General features: G+C 46.5%; 2 protein-coding genes across 3 annotated transcripts; one reads left to right on the plus strand and one right to left on the minus strand.

Annotated features, from left to right (window-relative positions):
* Positions 1-446: 446 nt before the first annotated feature.
* On the minus strand, positions 447-9275 carry EME1 (essential meiotic structure-specific endonuclease 1). Of its 2 annotated transcripts, none has more exons than XM_084648020.1 (9): positions 9225-9275; positions 7941-8815; positions 7728-7858; positions 5855-5944; positions 5286-5407; positions 4836-4974; positions 3705-3820; positions 2161-2350; positions 447-953 (listed from the first exon to the last, which is right to left on the minus strand). In XM_084648020.1, the coding sequence occupies exons 2-9, from the start codon at positions 8773-8775 to the stop codon at positions 777-779; spliced, it is 1800 nt and encodes a 599-aa protein (XP_084504146.1). In that variant the 5' UTR covers positions 8776-8815; positions 9225-9275; the 3' UTR covers positions 447-776. The 2 variants fall into 2 exon arrangements, with proteins under 2 accessions (XP_084504146.1, XP_084504147.1); XM_084648021.1 differs by lacking the exon at positions 9225-9275 and adding an exon at positions 8917-9218.
* A 2-nt stretch (positions 9276-9277) lies between these two features.
* On the plus strand, positions 9278-15144 carry MRPL27 (mitochondrial ribosomal protein L27). Its single transcript, XM_084648028.1, has 4 exons — positions 9278-9374; positions 13243-13365; positions 14174-14241; positions 14713-15144. Exons 1-4 carry the CDS (start codon positions 9326-9328, stop codon positions 14917-14919), a joined length of 447 nt encoding a protein of 148 aa, XP_084504154.1. The 5' UTR covers positions 9278-9325; the 3' UTR covers positions 14920-15144.
* The last annotated feature ends 96 nt before the right edge of the window (positions 15145-15240 follow it).

Consider the following 15240-nt stretch of genomic DNA (forward strand, 5'->3'; position numbering starts at 1 on the left):
AGCTTAAAGCATCTCTTGCTGCAAATGAAGCCTGTTAGAGCCCCGCTCATTCACTAATCCATAAATCAGACTTCAGGGCCCCATAGATCAAGCTGTGGCTGGACCCTTTGAGTCAGTGCAGCTCTAAACTTTGTACCTGAGTGTGGTACAAAACATCTTTCATGGGAGGGGGTGGGATTCTTCTTTTCTGCACCAGAGATGAAAATTCTCTCACTCTAATAGACTACAGGGTTGTGCTGTTTCCAAGCAAGTGTTATTTGGCTCTTTCATAGCTGTCTATGTCCCTCCACTACTCGTGTTAGGTTTTGTGTTTTAAAACTCACGGGTGGGGGAAAGGACAAATAGTAGCAGCTGATTTCTTTAAAGAAAAAAAGAAAAAGCTTGGCTTGTAGAGGAGAGCTGGCCCTGTACAGCAATCCTAATAGGGCCTAGAGCAAACCTCCTACTTCAAAGAGTAGAGAAAATTTATTCCCAGGACAGATAATACAATTTATCACAGACAGAAAGAAACTATCACTACTGCACTTGAGGGCAGTAGCACAGCACCTTGGCTAAGGAAAACATTGCAGTGCCTTCTGAAAACACCACCTGTAGAGCACTTCAGGCATCCTTGTGCCCCAGGGCAGGTGTTCTCCATTGCAGGCTTCAAAAACAGGAGATTTCAAGTCTTTACAAGCAAGACCCATGATTCCATTTATTAGTTAATACACTTTTCTTCCTAGAAGGAAGATGAATATGTTTAACCAGGCAACCAGTAAAATCCATGTTCTCTTGGGCTAGCCCGTGACATCCAAAGAGAGATCAGGATGGTGTGAGGTCATCTGCAGGTAAATCCGTTTGGAGAGTTCTGGTCCAATCCGCCGCGACGTGGCAGTTACACCATTGCCACGGCGCACAGGTATGTCAGCGAGCATGTTCTGTTGCTCCCGCTCTGAAAGGCATCTACAATAGGCCTAAAAACAGTACAAAGGAATGGTGATTTCATCCATTGTCACGTTCCTTTGTCCTCAAAAGGACAGAGGGGAAGGGCTCCTTCACTGCTTCAGCCTTTCATGTTTTACACTCCTTTCATCAGTTCTCCCACCAGACCTCACTTGGTAGCCAAGAAGCAGCACCCACTGTCAGCAGGAATTCAATACATACAGACTATGTGCACTGTTAAGGACTGTGCCATGAACACAACTGCAACAGAAAGAAATGTGCAGCCTGGATACATCTAGAACAGCCAGCGCTGCTTTACTTATGCAGGACTGGAGATTCATTTTCCCTCTCTGCAAGGGGAATACTTATTCAAGCAAGTGAGGGTATGAACTTCAGTAAGACAGATCTCCTCTCAATAGCTTCATTCTGCTCTGAATGCCAGTCTGTGACCTTCTGCCAAAGCCAATGGATGCAGAGAAGTAATTTCTTCCATCACTTGCATTCAAGTGTAGATGCTCTTATTCCAAATTAGTTTAATCCACTTTAGAAGTGGATCAAAGCATCCACACATTGATTAATCAGGAATAGTCAGTCTGCTTTAAATTCACACCCTGCTTTATTCCAGATTAATTTTCATACACAGACGTGCCTCATGTCTGAAACATTCAGGCTCAAGATACCTCCTCCCAGAAGCACAAGCGAAGGTTCCTTATGAACTAGCACTAACTATTTCAAATATTCTTTTTTTTTTTTTTTGGGGGGGGGGGGGGGGAAGAGGAGGAGTGAACAGGAAAAGACCCTATCAAGCAGTCCCAGTTTTTCCACAGATTACTCTGGTGTCCTATAAAAACAGCTCCCCTTCTTGTTGTCAGCAACTCCCTCACTTGCAATCTAATGCTTAGAGCAGAGGAAGTAGGAGACTGGAGTTTTATTCCTGGCTCTGTCACTAACTCATTGGAGTGCTGGGGCTGGATTACAATCCGTGCCTCACTTTTCTCTTCTGTAAAATGGGGATAAGGGCCACCTTTGGAAGTGTTTTGAGAGTCACCAATGAAAGGCGCTATGGAAGTACAAAGTGTTTGCCATGACGGGACTGGGTGTTTCAAACAAAGTATTCTAAGCTGACATGGGATCAATATCTCAGAATTAATCTCTGTGAAGTTATTTAACACATGTAACATTCTTTGCATTAGTAGCTGTGTGTGCACAATTGTATCAAAAACCGTAGATCACCCTTACCTGATCCAGAAGCAGAGGAGAAGGGTATGCGGATACAATGGCGCTGGCCATCTCCAGACTGACCCGGTTGAACTGTTGGATCTGCCTCTTCCAAACCTGCGAGAGTCCCTTCCCTGAGCGGTCCACCTTCACTCCCCTACACCACTCACTCTCCAGGTAGAAGGAGAAGCCAGTCTTCTCTCGCTCTTGCCTGCAGAGGGCACAGAAGGGAAGGTGAACAAAACAATCACAAAACTTATCTTTTGCATCTCTCAACAGATGATAACTGGAGAGAGAAACAATGGCCACAGAGCAGGGAAGCCTCATATCCAGCAGAGAATTAGAGAGATCAATAGTATCAAGGTAGATGTGCAAAATCTGACTTACCTGCCATACAAGTGTTAGCAAGATCCTTTTATTTAGGTGGAAAATAACCAGAGAGTGTGGCACATTAGAAGCAGGCTGGCTATAACAAAGGGCACAGAGGCAGCTATACTGGCTTTGTGCTACCCAGAGATTCCTCTTAGCAAGAGCAGCCTCAGGCCCCCTTTCGGCAGCACAAAAGGAACTGGGTGTAGGGCAGACACTGGCCCAAATAATCTGTGCTTTTTACTCTTGATACTAATGGCCCAGCACTATGAGCAACCCTGCAACAAACCAATGCACATGCAATCTGGGGAAACAGAATGCAAGCTGTCAAAGAGATGTTATAAGCAGCATAGAAAAGCATTTTAAAGGTGTGTGTGTTTTCACGGATGTTATTGTGAGACAGACAGTGAAGCTGCTGTGATGAGTGTGCTAGTATGGGGTTCAACTTTACATTGCTGGGGAATGACCTGTGAGAACATAATTACAACAGTGTGTCTTATGATCATCTACTAAACGGGGATTCTGCCCCAGTGACATCTCTCAAATCACAAATATTTTCAGGTGAAGCATAAAAGCTGGTGCTGTAGTGACTGAATCCAGCTAGAGGGCACAGCCCTCCTTCTTTATATCCCCTTTCCACCTCCAAACACAGATTGAAAAGAAGATCTTTGCTTGACACCCTCTCTCAAATCAGACTCCAACACTGACGAGGAGAAACAAGCTCTAGGGGCTGTAGCCCAATGCACCACCTGTTTCAATGCAAGAGGCACTAACGTTGTTGGTTTTAAGGCACCTCATCAGTGGCTGCTCAGTACTGCCTGGTCTTTGAGGAGGTCTCCTCACTGCGAAAAAAGTGTATTCTTAACTCAGGTTAAAGTAGCAACAAAGACACTGCAACTCAGCTTTTAACTCAGGTTAGCAACACAAGTTCAACCCCAGGCTGCCCTACAGGCTTTAACTCATGCTGCTTACCCAAGTTAAAGCGGAGCCATTGTGTCTTCACTGCTAGTTGAACCTAAGTTAGCTAACTTGAGTTAAGAACACACCCTCTTTTTTGCAGTGAAGAAAGTACTATACTGTGTAGCACTGAAGTAAGGCTGTATATTCCCCTCCAATACTCATGGAAATGAGGCCTCTCCTGAGGATATCTCCAAAAGCAAGTTATCTTAAAAAATAAATCCCATATGCTCACTCACTTGAATGGTGCTTCAGCTACAGCTTTGGTGAACATACTGGCAAAGTCTCCAAGTTCCTTCCAACTCTCAAGGATTCGAACCTGGACTCCTGTGTGAAGCTGCAGATCCACCAATGCCTGTAGACAAGATAGGGCCCAAAAGTGAGTGAGGTGACTCATCCCCCTCTCCCTCAGCACACACCAGCCTCAGGTCCAATCCCTACCCTTTTTGCCTAGGTCAAACATTTAGGGGATGTTTTGGGAGGGGACACGAACCCAACAAGCCTCTGAAAACAGCCACAGTTGATCAAGAAACCAAACAACACATACAAGATTGTGGCGCGACAGGGGCCTTCATAGCACTTAGCATCAGAGGTGGCAAGGTGTTTTTGGGACACTGCCCCAGTCCCTTATTGCAACCTACTGTAGAACAAGGAGGCTGCCTCCAGTCAGCCAGCTCACCCACTTAGGAATGGCTAGTTTGAAGCATTAAAAGATACAGTTTGGGATGTTCTATCCATTGCCTCTCGAGTTGTTCTTTAGAAAAACGTGCTGCATGCCAATTTATTGCAATTTCAGTTGCAGCAGATTAACGTCTCCATGGACAGGCCCGTTTTGCACCATTTACCCCATCCAGTGTTCATTGTCACCTACTGCACACACTCTGGTTAGGGTTATCCACTGGGCTGTGAAGAATGATGGGTGTTACATCAGAGATGTACAAAAAGGGAATGACATCTGGAATTGACATGGAGGAGACACCCTGGTCTCCAGGGAGATGGGATGCACGTGCAGCATTAGGGTCCTCTAGCAACTAATCACAGATGAAAGTCTCCATCTCATTCAGGCTGCCTCTCTAGCAGCAAGGAGAATGTGAGAGAATGCACCTAGACAACACAGCCAAAAGAGACAAAAAACCAAGTACCTGATTCTCCCTAACATCAGAATCCCTGGGCCTATCCTGTTTCTATTAGATATGTTCAGGTCAGTTCCTCTTTGCCTATGGTAGAGAGCTGAGGCTGAAAGGTTCTACCCACAAACTCACGTATTAAAGAGTGTTGAATTCCCCTCACCACAGAGTGGGTCTACTCAGGTAAAATGCTAAATCATCGAGAGAGCCAGGAAAGGAGAACAATGCTCCAAGTTTACCCACTTCTTCCACTTCCACCCTGGACAGCTCTGGGCCAGAATCCCCCTTTTCCTTCCGTTTTTTCCGTTTCCTTTGTCCTTCTACTTGGCTTCCATTCAGCACTGCCTGCCGCAGCTTCTTCCGGGACTGAACTTTGTGAGATCTGAGAAGAGAAAGAATAGCTCAGGAGTCCTCATCTGCTCCAGTGCCAGCAGAAGGCATTGTAGAAATGGTGCAGGAGTGCAGGCTGCTGGGGAGCTCACAGTTACCAGCTGTCCCCAGTAGGAGATGCTGTATAAAACAGTGACGGAACTCTGGTTACAGAGGCTCTTCCGGCTGTTTTTTATGTTTCAGGCTACGCCAGCAGGAAATACAAGTAATGATGCAGAACACCTATGGCATTCTAGCTGTGGCCATTGCCAGCATTTATCCTGCAAGAAACAGCATAGAAATCTCTGAAGGAAGAATTCTAACCTGAAATATTTTTCTAGTTCAACTACAGCCAGCGCTAGAGTTTTCCTAGGAGCTCTCTCCATGACACAAGCTACGAAGCTCCGTAAAGTCTCTTTCGGTCCTTCTGTGCCACCCTGGACTTCCTGCAACGAGAGCCAGAAAATAGCATTTAAACCCCCTTGGAACCATACAGTCCAGGACAACACTAGCAAAGAGCAACCTCAGGCCCCAATCCTGCAACTGGAACTGTGCAGATGTAAGGGTTTGCACATGCTGATCCACTTGCAGAACTGAAGTCTCAGGTTCCAGCGCTGCAGTTAAGTCAAACCCCTCAACATGCAGAGAAATGTCTGCACTCCCAAGGCCTTCTTCCAATACAGCAGCAATGGGGCAGGCGAGGGAGAGCGGGAGGTTCCATTTCGCCAGTTCGGAAGGCTTGACAACATTGGACATTCATATGGTTTTAAAACAGGAAAATTATTATTTGCCTTAAGACTCCAAAACAAACGGCTGTAAAAAGAGAAATGGGTAACCCAACTGTTTGAGCAAGGCACGTTTGGACAGCACATAGAAACCACGAGCAGCCTCACCTGCCTGTAGCTGTAGATCATGGATACAAAATCCTCCAGGCGAAGCAGAACCAGGATATTGGGTTCTTCTATCCAGCTGCCTTCTTCAACCTGCCCAGAGTTGAATACGTACTGAATTCAAGGTATTTATGAAAGCGATCCTATTCTGATCCTATCTTCACATATATCCAGTGTTTTAGCCACAGATGAAACATTTCAGTCTGAGAGCTTGTTAATGACCCATCTCCCTTAAGTTGATGCTCCTGCTCATTGCCACGGTCACTAAAAGGAGGCAGAAGGGCAGAGTTACTCAGACTGCTGATGAGTTTTATAGTGCACATGCGGCATCAGTTTATTAGTAATCTGAGAGCAAGAGCATGCAAAAGGCTGGGAACAGCAAGAGACCAGTGTGGCTGTAGAGAGCAGAGAAACGCGACACCAAAGTGGAGAACATTAAAAGAGCTCAGCAGAAAGAAGGGTTTGAGGACATGGACAATTCATTGTGTTTATATAGGATTAATAGATCGTATCAATCTGTGTTACAGAGAGTCACTAGTAGGAAAGATTCAACAATGGGAAGTGGGACAGTGGCCTGGAGCGAGGGGAACAAGATCCAGATCAAAGTGAACAACAGCTACCCTTCTGGAGAGGGATGAGAACAAGAGAGAGGAGTGAGTGATTGGGGAAGTAGATGGGCACAAGGTCAGAAGTTCTGTGGAGAGAATGTCTATGGATAAGTCTGAATACCAGCAAAGGAATTTCAAATTGAATTCAAAGATGGATAAGAAGTCCGCAAAGGTAGCATGGAGGATGGGGATGTAACGGTTCCACTTCTGGGAGGAAAAGTAGTCTGGCTAGAGCATAGCTGAGATTTAAGAAGACCATAAGAGAGGGATTTAGAATAATCCAGAATGGGAATAAAGGTGCAGTTAAGCATTTCAGAGGAGTAAGGCCAAGACAAGGACTGGCACTGTCTCAAGGGAGAGGCAAAACAGAAAGAGTTCAGATGAAAGATAACATTCCAAGATTTCTGCCCTGGCAACCAAGGCTTATGGTCCAGGTTTATTCCACGTCTCTGAAATCACTAAAGGAGTTTTAACGCAGGAGGAAGACTAATTTCTGAAGCATTCAGCAGTAAAGTCAACCAGGAGCTGACAGAACCATAGCAAGCAGTTAGACAGTGTCAAATCAGGTGTAGAAATCGGTGTTATCTCACTAGAAATAATGCCAAAAGGTTAAACCTGGGGGTGGGATCACAGAAATCAGAAACAAAGACAGGTACATCTGGGAGCAGAATTCTGTGGCACTCCAAACAGAGGAAACAAAGGGGAAATCTAAATCTTCCTTCAGAAATGATAAAGGTGGCTCAGAGGAAGATTGAGAAGAAAGTAGCCAGAGTTACTGGGACTGGAAAAGAGATGAGATGGGAAAGGTAAGTCTTGGAGTTTTTAGTTACACAGTATGGAGAAACAACAAGGAGTCCGGTGACACCTTAAAGACTAACAGATTTATTTGAGCATAAGCTTTCATGGGTAAAAACCAGAAGTGGGGTTTTTTACCACGAAAGCTTATGCTCAAATAAATCTGTCTTTAAGGTGCCCCTTATTGTTATTGTTACTGTATCCTTGTTATTTTTGTGGATACAGACTAACACGGCTATCCCCTGATACCTGATAGTATGGAGAAGAAGAGCTAGTGAGAACAAGTGGGAAATGAAATTTTGCATGCCAGGGAAAGACCAAAAATAAGTCAGTCTCATTTTAAGATTCTCTCAGTAGCTCACAGACAGACACAAGGCTACCACCAGTAACTGCAGATCACCAGGCAACACAACCCCACGTGCTAAGCAAAGAGGAAGAAAAAGGTGTAAACTTCAGACATTGTGGTCCCCTACCTGAGATGACCCAGCCCTCCTCCTCCTCCAGGTGATGCTACAGGGAACAGCCTGACTCTCAATCACACAGCCACAGTTCATGGACTGCAAAGCACTGAGGACTTGCGCACCACCTTCTACCTGTAAGAGAACTGAGATGGGTGCAAAGGTCAGGGGTCCACAATGAGGGCTGTCATTTAATTCAAGGCTGAAAAAAAAGGTAAGGAATGCTACCTGGATCCAGCACCACTGTTATGTATTTCAGGCACTCTTCTGGTCGCTGGGCCTTCAGCATATTGGCAAGTGCCTTTTTCCTCTCTCGCTCCTGCTCCCGCTGCCCCTTCTGCACTTCCCGCTCTCTCCTCCTCTGCAACACAGCCTGACGAGCCCTCTCTCTCTCCTCCTGGCTGTGTTTTGACTTCTTCTGAGGAGGGGACATTTCTGAACTTGCCTGTGCCACCAGAGACCTGCTACTCCGGGCTGGAGAGTCTGACAGACAAACTAGAGGCTGGTGCAAAGGTATCCTCTTGGAATCCTGTATGGCATCATCTTGGTCACTATCTGACACTTCCCAGGATGAGCCAGGGGTTCTTGTCTGGGTGTCAGAAGCCTTTGGCAGCAACTGTTCTCTGCAGTCAGTAACATCTTGTTCATAGTTCTGATGGAGCACAGTACCCCTAGCTTTACACACTGCATCACAGCTACTCAGTTGCTGGGCCTCAGAAAGCAAAATACTAGTTTTGGAGGACTTGTTGTTCACCAATTTTCCCCTTAGCCTTTCAGACAAGGGGATTATCTCCTCTTCCTCCTCACTCTCGCTGCTTAGCCTTGCAATCACATCCTTACAAGAGCTGGCTCGCTCTGAATCCTGGCTGCCAGGGAACTTTTCCAACCCCGGGGAAGGAGGAGAGGACTCCTCAGAGTCAGAGCTGCAGACCACCACAACTCTCTCCTCTGAAGGAGGCTGCCAGCGGCGGCTGCTGCTGCTTTTTACCGCAGGAGGCTGTTGCTTTAGGAAAGTGAAGTTTGGCAGGTCCTCGACGTCGCCCTCATCCGACTCCAAGGACATCGTGGTCAGTCAGTGCCTTCTAACGAGCTGCACGCAGCATCTAGGAACGGGAAGCAGAGCAATGAGGAGCCGGCTCCAGACAGTCCCCGGGCTGTGGCGGGGACCCTGAAGGGGCCGGGTAACTTCCTGACCAGCCACAACCTAATTCCGCAGAGAGGTGCGACTAGATCTCGGGCTTCAAGACCCAGAGCAATACGCCAATTGACGGCCAGGAGGGGCCTCTCCCCCCGGCACGAGCCGCCAGGGCGGGTTCCCCGTGAGCGCAGGATACCCCCGAGGCGGGCTGGGGGGACACGGGGGGCCAAGTCCGCGGAGAGGCGATGGCCGAGGGAGCCACCCGCCCGCTGAGGCGAGCCGGGGAGGGTCCGTGCCGCCGTCTCCCCACCCCCGCGGAGAGAACCCAGGCGTCCGAGTCTTGGCCGCGGCCTTTGCTCTGGCCCCGCCCTCACACTGAAACCGGCCGCCTCCGCCTCCTCTCCGTCTTTGACCGGAAATCTTGCGCCGGAAGCGGAAGCCGCCCCCCCGGAAGCGGAAGCGGTGGTGCAGGAAGATGGCGGAGCTGGGGCGACTGCGGGGCTTGGTGGCGGTGAACAGGCTGCGTGAGTCGGGGGGGGAGGGGAGCGCAGCGCAGCGCGTCCGCACCCGGGAGGAGAGACCTGGGGGAGACGGGGCTGGGGGCAGGGCTTGGCCCTGGGAAGCGGAGAGTTAGAGGCGGGGTCCGTCTGGGGCGAGGCAGCGGGGGGACTCAGGGGGCTGGGTGGGCCTCGCCCACCCTGGTCTAAGTGCAGCCCAGGCGGGGGTAGGAAATCGCCCTTTCCCCGGGTGCGCCCGCCGCCCTTGTGTGTGTGGAAGGCCGTGAGCCCCCGAGCCCGCTAACTAGCCTGTGGGCTCGTAGTCCCAGAAGCGGGCAGGGGGGCTGTTGTGGCGCCATCTCTTTGTGTCACAGGTGTGTAGTGGTTACAGCCTAACGGGAGGCTGCCTAGGCCTTCAGAAGTGATGCTGGGGCCAATGAAAGTCGAAAACGTGGATGATCTCAGGAAGGGTGGCACAGAGAGGTAGTTGTGGACTGGGTACCAGCTGTGATCTAGCGACAAGGTTGTACATGTGCCCATAGGTGCCAGATACCTTTGTAAAGCACTTTGAGGTCAGTGGATAAAAAGCACTATAGAAGAGCTAGGTATTATTAACAGCCATTGTCCCCCTTCCTTCCCTCTCTCTTTAGCTACCCCTTTTTTGCCCATTGAGCACTCTGTCTAGAGTTCTGTATCATGCCCTGATCCCTAGCAGAGCATCTGAAGTTAGAGTAGTCTGATGAGCTAATAGGACTAATAAAAGTATATCGTTCTGCCAGGTATGGGACATTAAAATCTCTGTGCCATGCACATCTACCCATGCCAGTTCTTATAGGTTGGGCTCGTTCTGCTGCCAGTGACATCATTAGAATTAGTGAAGTCACTGAAGTTACTCTGGTTCTTACATCTGTCTACCTGAGAGTAGAGCTGGCCCAACGTACATAAGATCTGACATGGGAGGAAGTAGGCATATGTTACATATCCCTGGTTGCATATTGACTTCAGTGGAGTTACTTTGGTTTTACACTCATTGGCCTCTTGAATAGTGTGTAGTAGGGAATCCTTCTGCACCAGGTCAGGTTTATTTTTTTTTTTACTGTTAACTGATGAATTGGAATGGGTTCAGGTGGGCCCTTTAACGTAGCAGCCTTTGTGCCCCAAAAGGAAAATCCAAGTTCTCATTTAAAAAAGTCTGTTGCCCCTTTCCCTCCCTGCCATCCACAGCATGCCCACTTCCTAATCTCCATTTCTCTTTGAAACTGGTTGTGGGCTAGGAGGTCAGATGGGGCCACTGGTTCTTAAAATGGATGGTCTCCCCTGCTTAACATGTGGGGCAAGTCAGGTGGAGGAGTTGGTCAGCTGGGGTTTAGGAAGCTTTGGCTATAGGAAGTCTGGATCAGGGAGTGGCTGCTAGTTTCGCTCTCAAATGTGAGCTCCCTGTTCAGATTCAAAGCTGGATCTGAGGAGGTACGGACCATAGGGTTGCAGCAGCTGCAGGGCTTCCTTTTGATAGAGCAGCAGCATGAACGTCACCACCGCCTCTTTTGCGCTCCTGGAGTGGCCAACAGGGGATTGTATAATGTGTCCCCCATGTCCACTGGCTGGTAGACACAGGAGGGAAGTTCCTTTTGTAGCAGGGACCACAGGATTTAGGGGGGTGGGGGCTCAGTGGTGCAACAACTGCTTTAGTATGCAGCAACCAGCTTGGCCTTAGGCTGGAGGCTGATCTTAACATTTTTGAGCAGGCCTCGAAAACCAATTTTCACTGCAGGGCCCCATCCCTTCCCAACAAAAAGAAAAAAGCCCCCTGTAAACTTTCAACTCACCATCTTATAGCCAGAGGCAATAGGACACCAATCTCTATTGCAGTTTGAGGGACAGCTGCCTGGTAGAGAAGCCACCTAGGGGAGAGTCCGTCAAATATTATGGAAAGGGAACTGTACTGGGTTGATAGGCGCTGGGCTAAAGTGGAAGAAAACAGGGACTTGGAGGAAGAAGATGGTGTATTGGACTGGAAATTTTTTTGAAGTAGGGGGCCTGGCATTGTTTCACCCAGGAGATTTCACACACATTTCCAACCACCACATCACGTGATTGAGTCTCAGAATTTTTCATAAGAGGCCATGGAACCTTCGCTGCTGTTACTATGAGGGCAAGCCTGGGGCAAATGAGATGGCTGGAAGTCAGACCAATGACTCGTAGTTTCATTTTCTGTGTGTCTGTGATGTGCACTGACTGCTGTTTGGGTTTCACATGGAGTTTAAGAGGCTGGTTTTGACCAAAATGAAGCAAACTAAACCTAAATAACGTGGGGATCTGCTCATTTGTGAGACTGCCACTCTCTCTGTGCTGTGCTGCTCCATTTACAGTCAGCAGTGGTGCTCAAGCTTAAAATCCTCTCCTAATAAAAAACAGAGAGCTGCTGACAGGGCATTCTCCAGGAGGGGCTCAAAACTTCTGAATTCTGTCACCAGTTCATAGTGAGTTTGAGCAAATCCCTTAAGCTTTGTGTTTTAGTTTACCCATCTATAAAATGTAAATACTTTCCTACTACACTTGATGTGATGTGGTTTTAACTGATATTTGTAAAGTGCTTTGATGTCCTCACATGAGATACTGTACCAGTGCACAGTATGATTTAAAATATAAAATAATTACATTGGAGATCAAACAAAGGTAGTTAGTTTCTTAGATAAGGATTAAATTTAATCCCAATCTAGTAAAAATACTCCGCCAGGAGCTCTATAATCCCATTATTTTCTTTCCCCATTCCGCTGCTATTTCTCTAATTAAAGTCACAGCCCCTTTCTTTTACTTAATGTATTCTAAACAAATGTAATACATTGTTCTTTATAAAGACATCCTCCCCCCAAATCTTTGTGATTTGCAGAGTATGTGTTATAATGTGCTATTGCTATTTTTGAATAAGGAAATGAGACACTTGTGGCAACCACGGTTCAGTAACACACTACTTAGACATCTGAATAGAAGGATTTAGAGTAAAGGGAAACTGGCTGTTGATTGTATGAAAAATAACTAATTATATCCAGGACACTTCTTATGAAGTAGAATTCACAAAAGGGTCAGACTTCCTTGATTTTAAATGTTTGAATGTATTTATTGACAATGGATTTTGTGTATTTGGTTTTTAATGGAAGAACTTTGTGATGTGAAAAGGCGACATGTTCTAAGAAGGAGAAAGATGAATCACTTACTGTTACAACTTTATTTTTTAAACCCAGGCCTTGGCTACTAGGGCATGTGCTTAAATTTATCCCGATTCAGGACAGCAATTAAATACTGTCCTGTATCAGGGTCTTGATCATGAAACTGTGCATTTTTACAGACACTAACTAAACCTCACAATTTGAGATTAAGTATTAATACCCATTTCACAGATGGGGAAAACTGGGGCATACAATATTTGTGACTTGTCTCAAGTTCACTGAGTGAGTTAGTGGAAGATAAACTCCAAGTGTCCTGAATTTCAGTGCTGTGCTTGTATCAGTTGGCTACACTGACTGTTTTCTGTAACTGTTTCTGTAGCTCAGGATTTAAAGTGCATGGCCACAACTAATAGCAGAATGTTTGCATTTAGATGCACTGCTTAGAGTTCTGCTACTCCATTTAGGTAGCGGGATGCTTTCTGAAGTGCGACTTGGTTGTGTGCAGGAGAGATACAATGGGTTAAATATGAATTATCGTTGTTATACATTTATTCCAAGGGCTTTTTTCTGTCTTTGGCTTTAACATTTGTTTTGAAATGACATGACTGGGCTTTGAATTAATTTTTGTCCTGATTTAAAAGGAAATGTAAATATTTGCCCATTTTGAATTCATTGTTGTAGATATTACTTTTTTAAAGCTTTTTTTATTTTTCTTCCTTCGAATACAGTTCTGGCTGCTCCGCAGGTGACTGCGGTTGTGGTGCGATGTGCATCCAAGAAGAGTGGGGGCAGCTCAAAAAATCTTGGTGGCCACAGTCCCGGGAAACGCTATGGCTATAAGAAAACAGAAGGTCGGTTAGTCAGTCTGGCCCGCTGCTTTATATGCTCTGGAACGTGCCCTCCCCTATTGCCTGGTTATCAGGGACTGTTACACATGAAACTGCTGTGTGTTTCAGAGTTCAGATGGGAGGGGTTGTTTGTAACTCTTTGCAAAAGAAAGAAACCTGAAGGTTTAACCACCATTGGCTACAACAACACTGCATACATAACCACCATTGTGAGAGTAGCCAGCAGGAGGCTAGAGTAACACAAGCTCGCTTCCAGATCTGCCTACATACAGGAAATTGAAATTACCAATAAGAAACATGCCTTGGTTCTAATTTAACTTGTCTCTGGGGAATCTGGGAGGAGGAACACCCTAGGGGGCACCTGATAAGTTAAGTGCCCTTTCCCCTCACACTGTGCTCAGAAGCTGGGCATTTCAAGTATTGATAAAGAGGAGAATTATGAGGCTTAGTAGAAGCCAAAGTACAGATGCCTGTAACTGAGTGCCTAACAATTAGGGTGGGTTTGCTGATGGAAAAAACTGATGTAAAAGGCAATAAAAAAAATGCCTGCAGCAAACAGAAAATGCCTTGTGCCCTCAAACTGATCTTTTCAAAGGCTAAAACTGCTTTTTGCCATTGCTTATCAACTGCCCTGTATTCCCTGGTAGGAGCATTCTTACTTCAAATGTTTTTAGAGTTTGGGATAATTCCTCCTTAGGAAACATCCCAACCAATGCTGGCTTTGTGAGCCCTTGAGCAGTTCTCATTCTGCCAGCACTCAGGCTATAGAGATGCTTCTTTTGTAATCTGAATCCATCTCTCTCTGTTGCAGGTTCCTTTGTTCATGCAGGCAATACATTAGCCACCCAACGGATGATACGCTGGCATCCAGGGGCTCATGTGAGTTACTTTTTCATCTATTATGGCTCTCCACAGCGAAGTGCAGAATCCAGCCTTAGCTCTAGCAAGGCTCTTCCCTGTTTCCTCAGGTGCATTCAATAGAACCCTGAAATCATTGTTTCATTACCAAACGCTTTCTACAGTTCATTCAAAACCATGTCAGTGCATGAGCCAGATTTAGTAAACAACTGGAGAATTTTGACTATTACTATTGAAAGTTTTGCACATGAAGTTAAGGGAATCAGTTCTCATGCTTCAGGATCAGAATAATCCTCCCCACCCCCACAGTGTGCAGAATTGTCTGCAGTTCCCTGAGTGTGTTGTGTGTATTGCCTTCCTTTGAAATATCAGGTACTGGCCATTGCTGAAGCCAGGCCATCAGACTAGTGGCTTGGTCCACTTGGTTAAATGATACATAGTGACCTAAACACCGCCTTCCCTTTCTAACACAATACTGTTCATCTCTTCCAGGTGGGGATGGGTTGTAACAAGACTCTCTATGCTCTGGAGGATGGGATTGTGCGATTCACCAAGGAGGTCTATGTGCCACCACCCCGCAGCCAAGAGAGCAGGGAAGTGATCTGTCGTCTACCAAAAGGAGTGGTGCTTTACAAAACCTTCATCAACGTTGTCCCCACCAAAGAAGTGGGGAGCTTCAAGCTAGTCACCATGCTCTGAGGCTCTGCTGCCTCATGCAGTAATGACTGATCACCTTGACAGATGTGGTACTCAATCAAAAAGATGTCTGGAGGACTCCTCTAGCTCTGAAATGACTTGTTGGCGACTCCAGTTTCCTGCTCCTGGAACTCACTGAGTGTAAATTTGAGAGTTACAAGGTAACCCGGACTACCTTGAAGTTTTTTGTAGAAATATATATCCAATAAATGTTCTGGGATTCTCTAACAGCGTGAGGGTGTTCGTGGAATAAATGTAAAACAAAAAGGGCTCAGCAAAGCTGCCTTTCCCTTCTGGACAGCTGTGCTCCAATCCAGCCAGATA

This window comes from Lepidochelys olivacea (assembly GCF_965140295.1).
Source record: "Lepidochelys olivacea isolate rLepOli2 genome assembly, chromosome: 14".
NCBI classification, from domain to species: domain Eukaryota; kingdom Metazoa; phylum Chordata; order Testudines; family Cheloniidae; genus Lepidochelys; species Lepidochelys olivacea.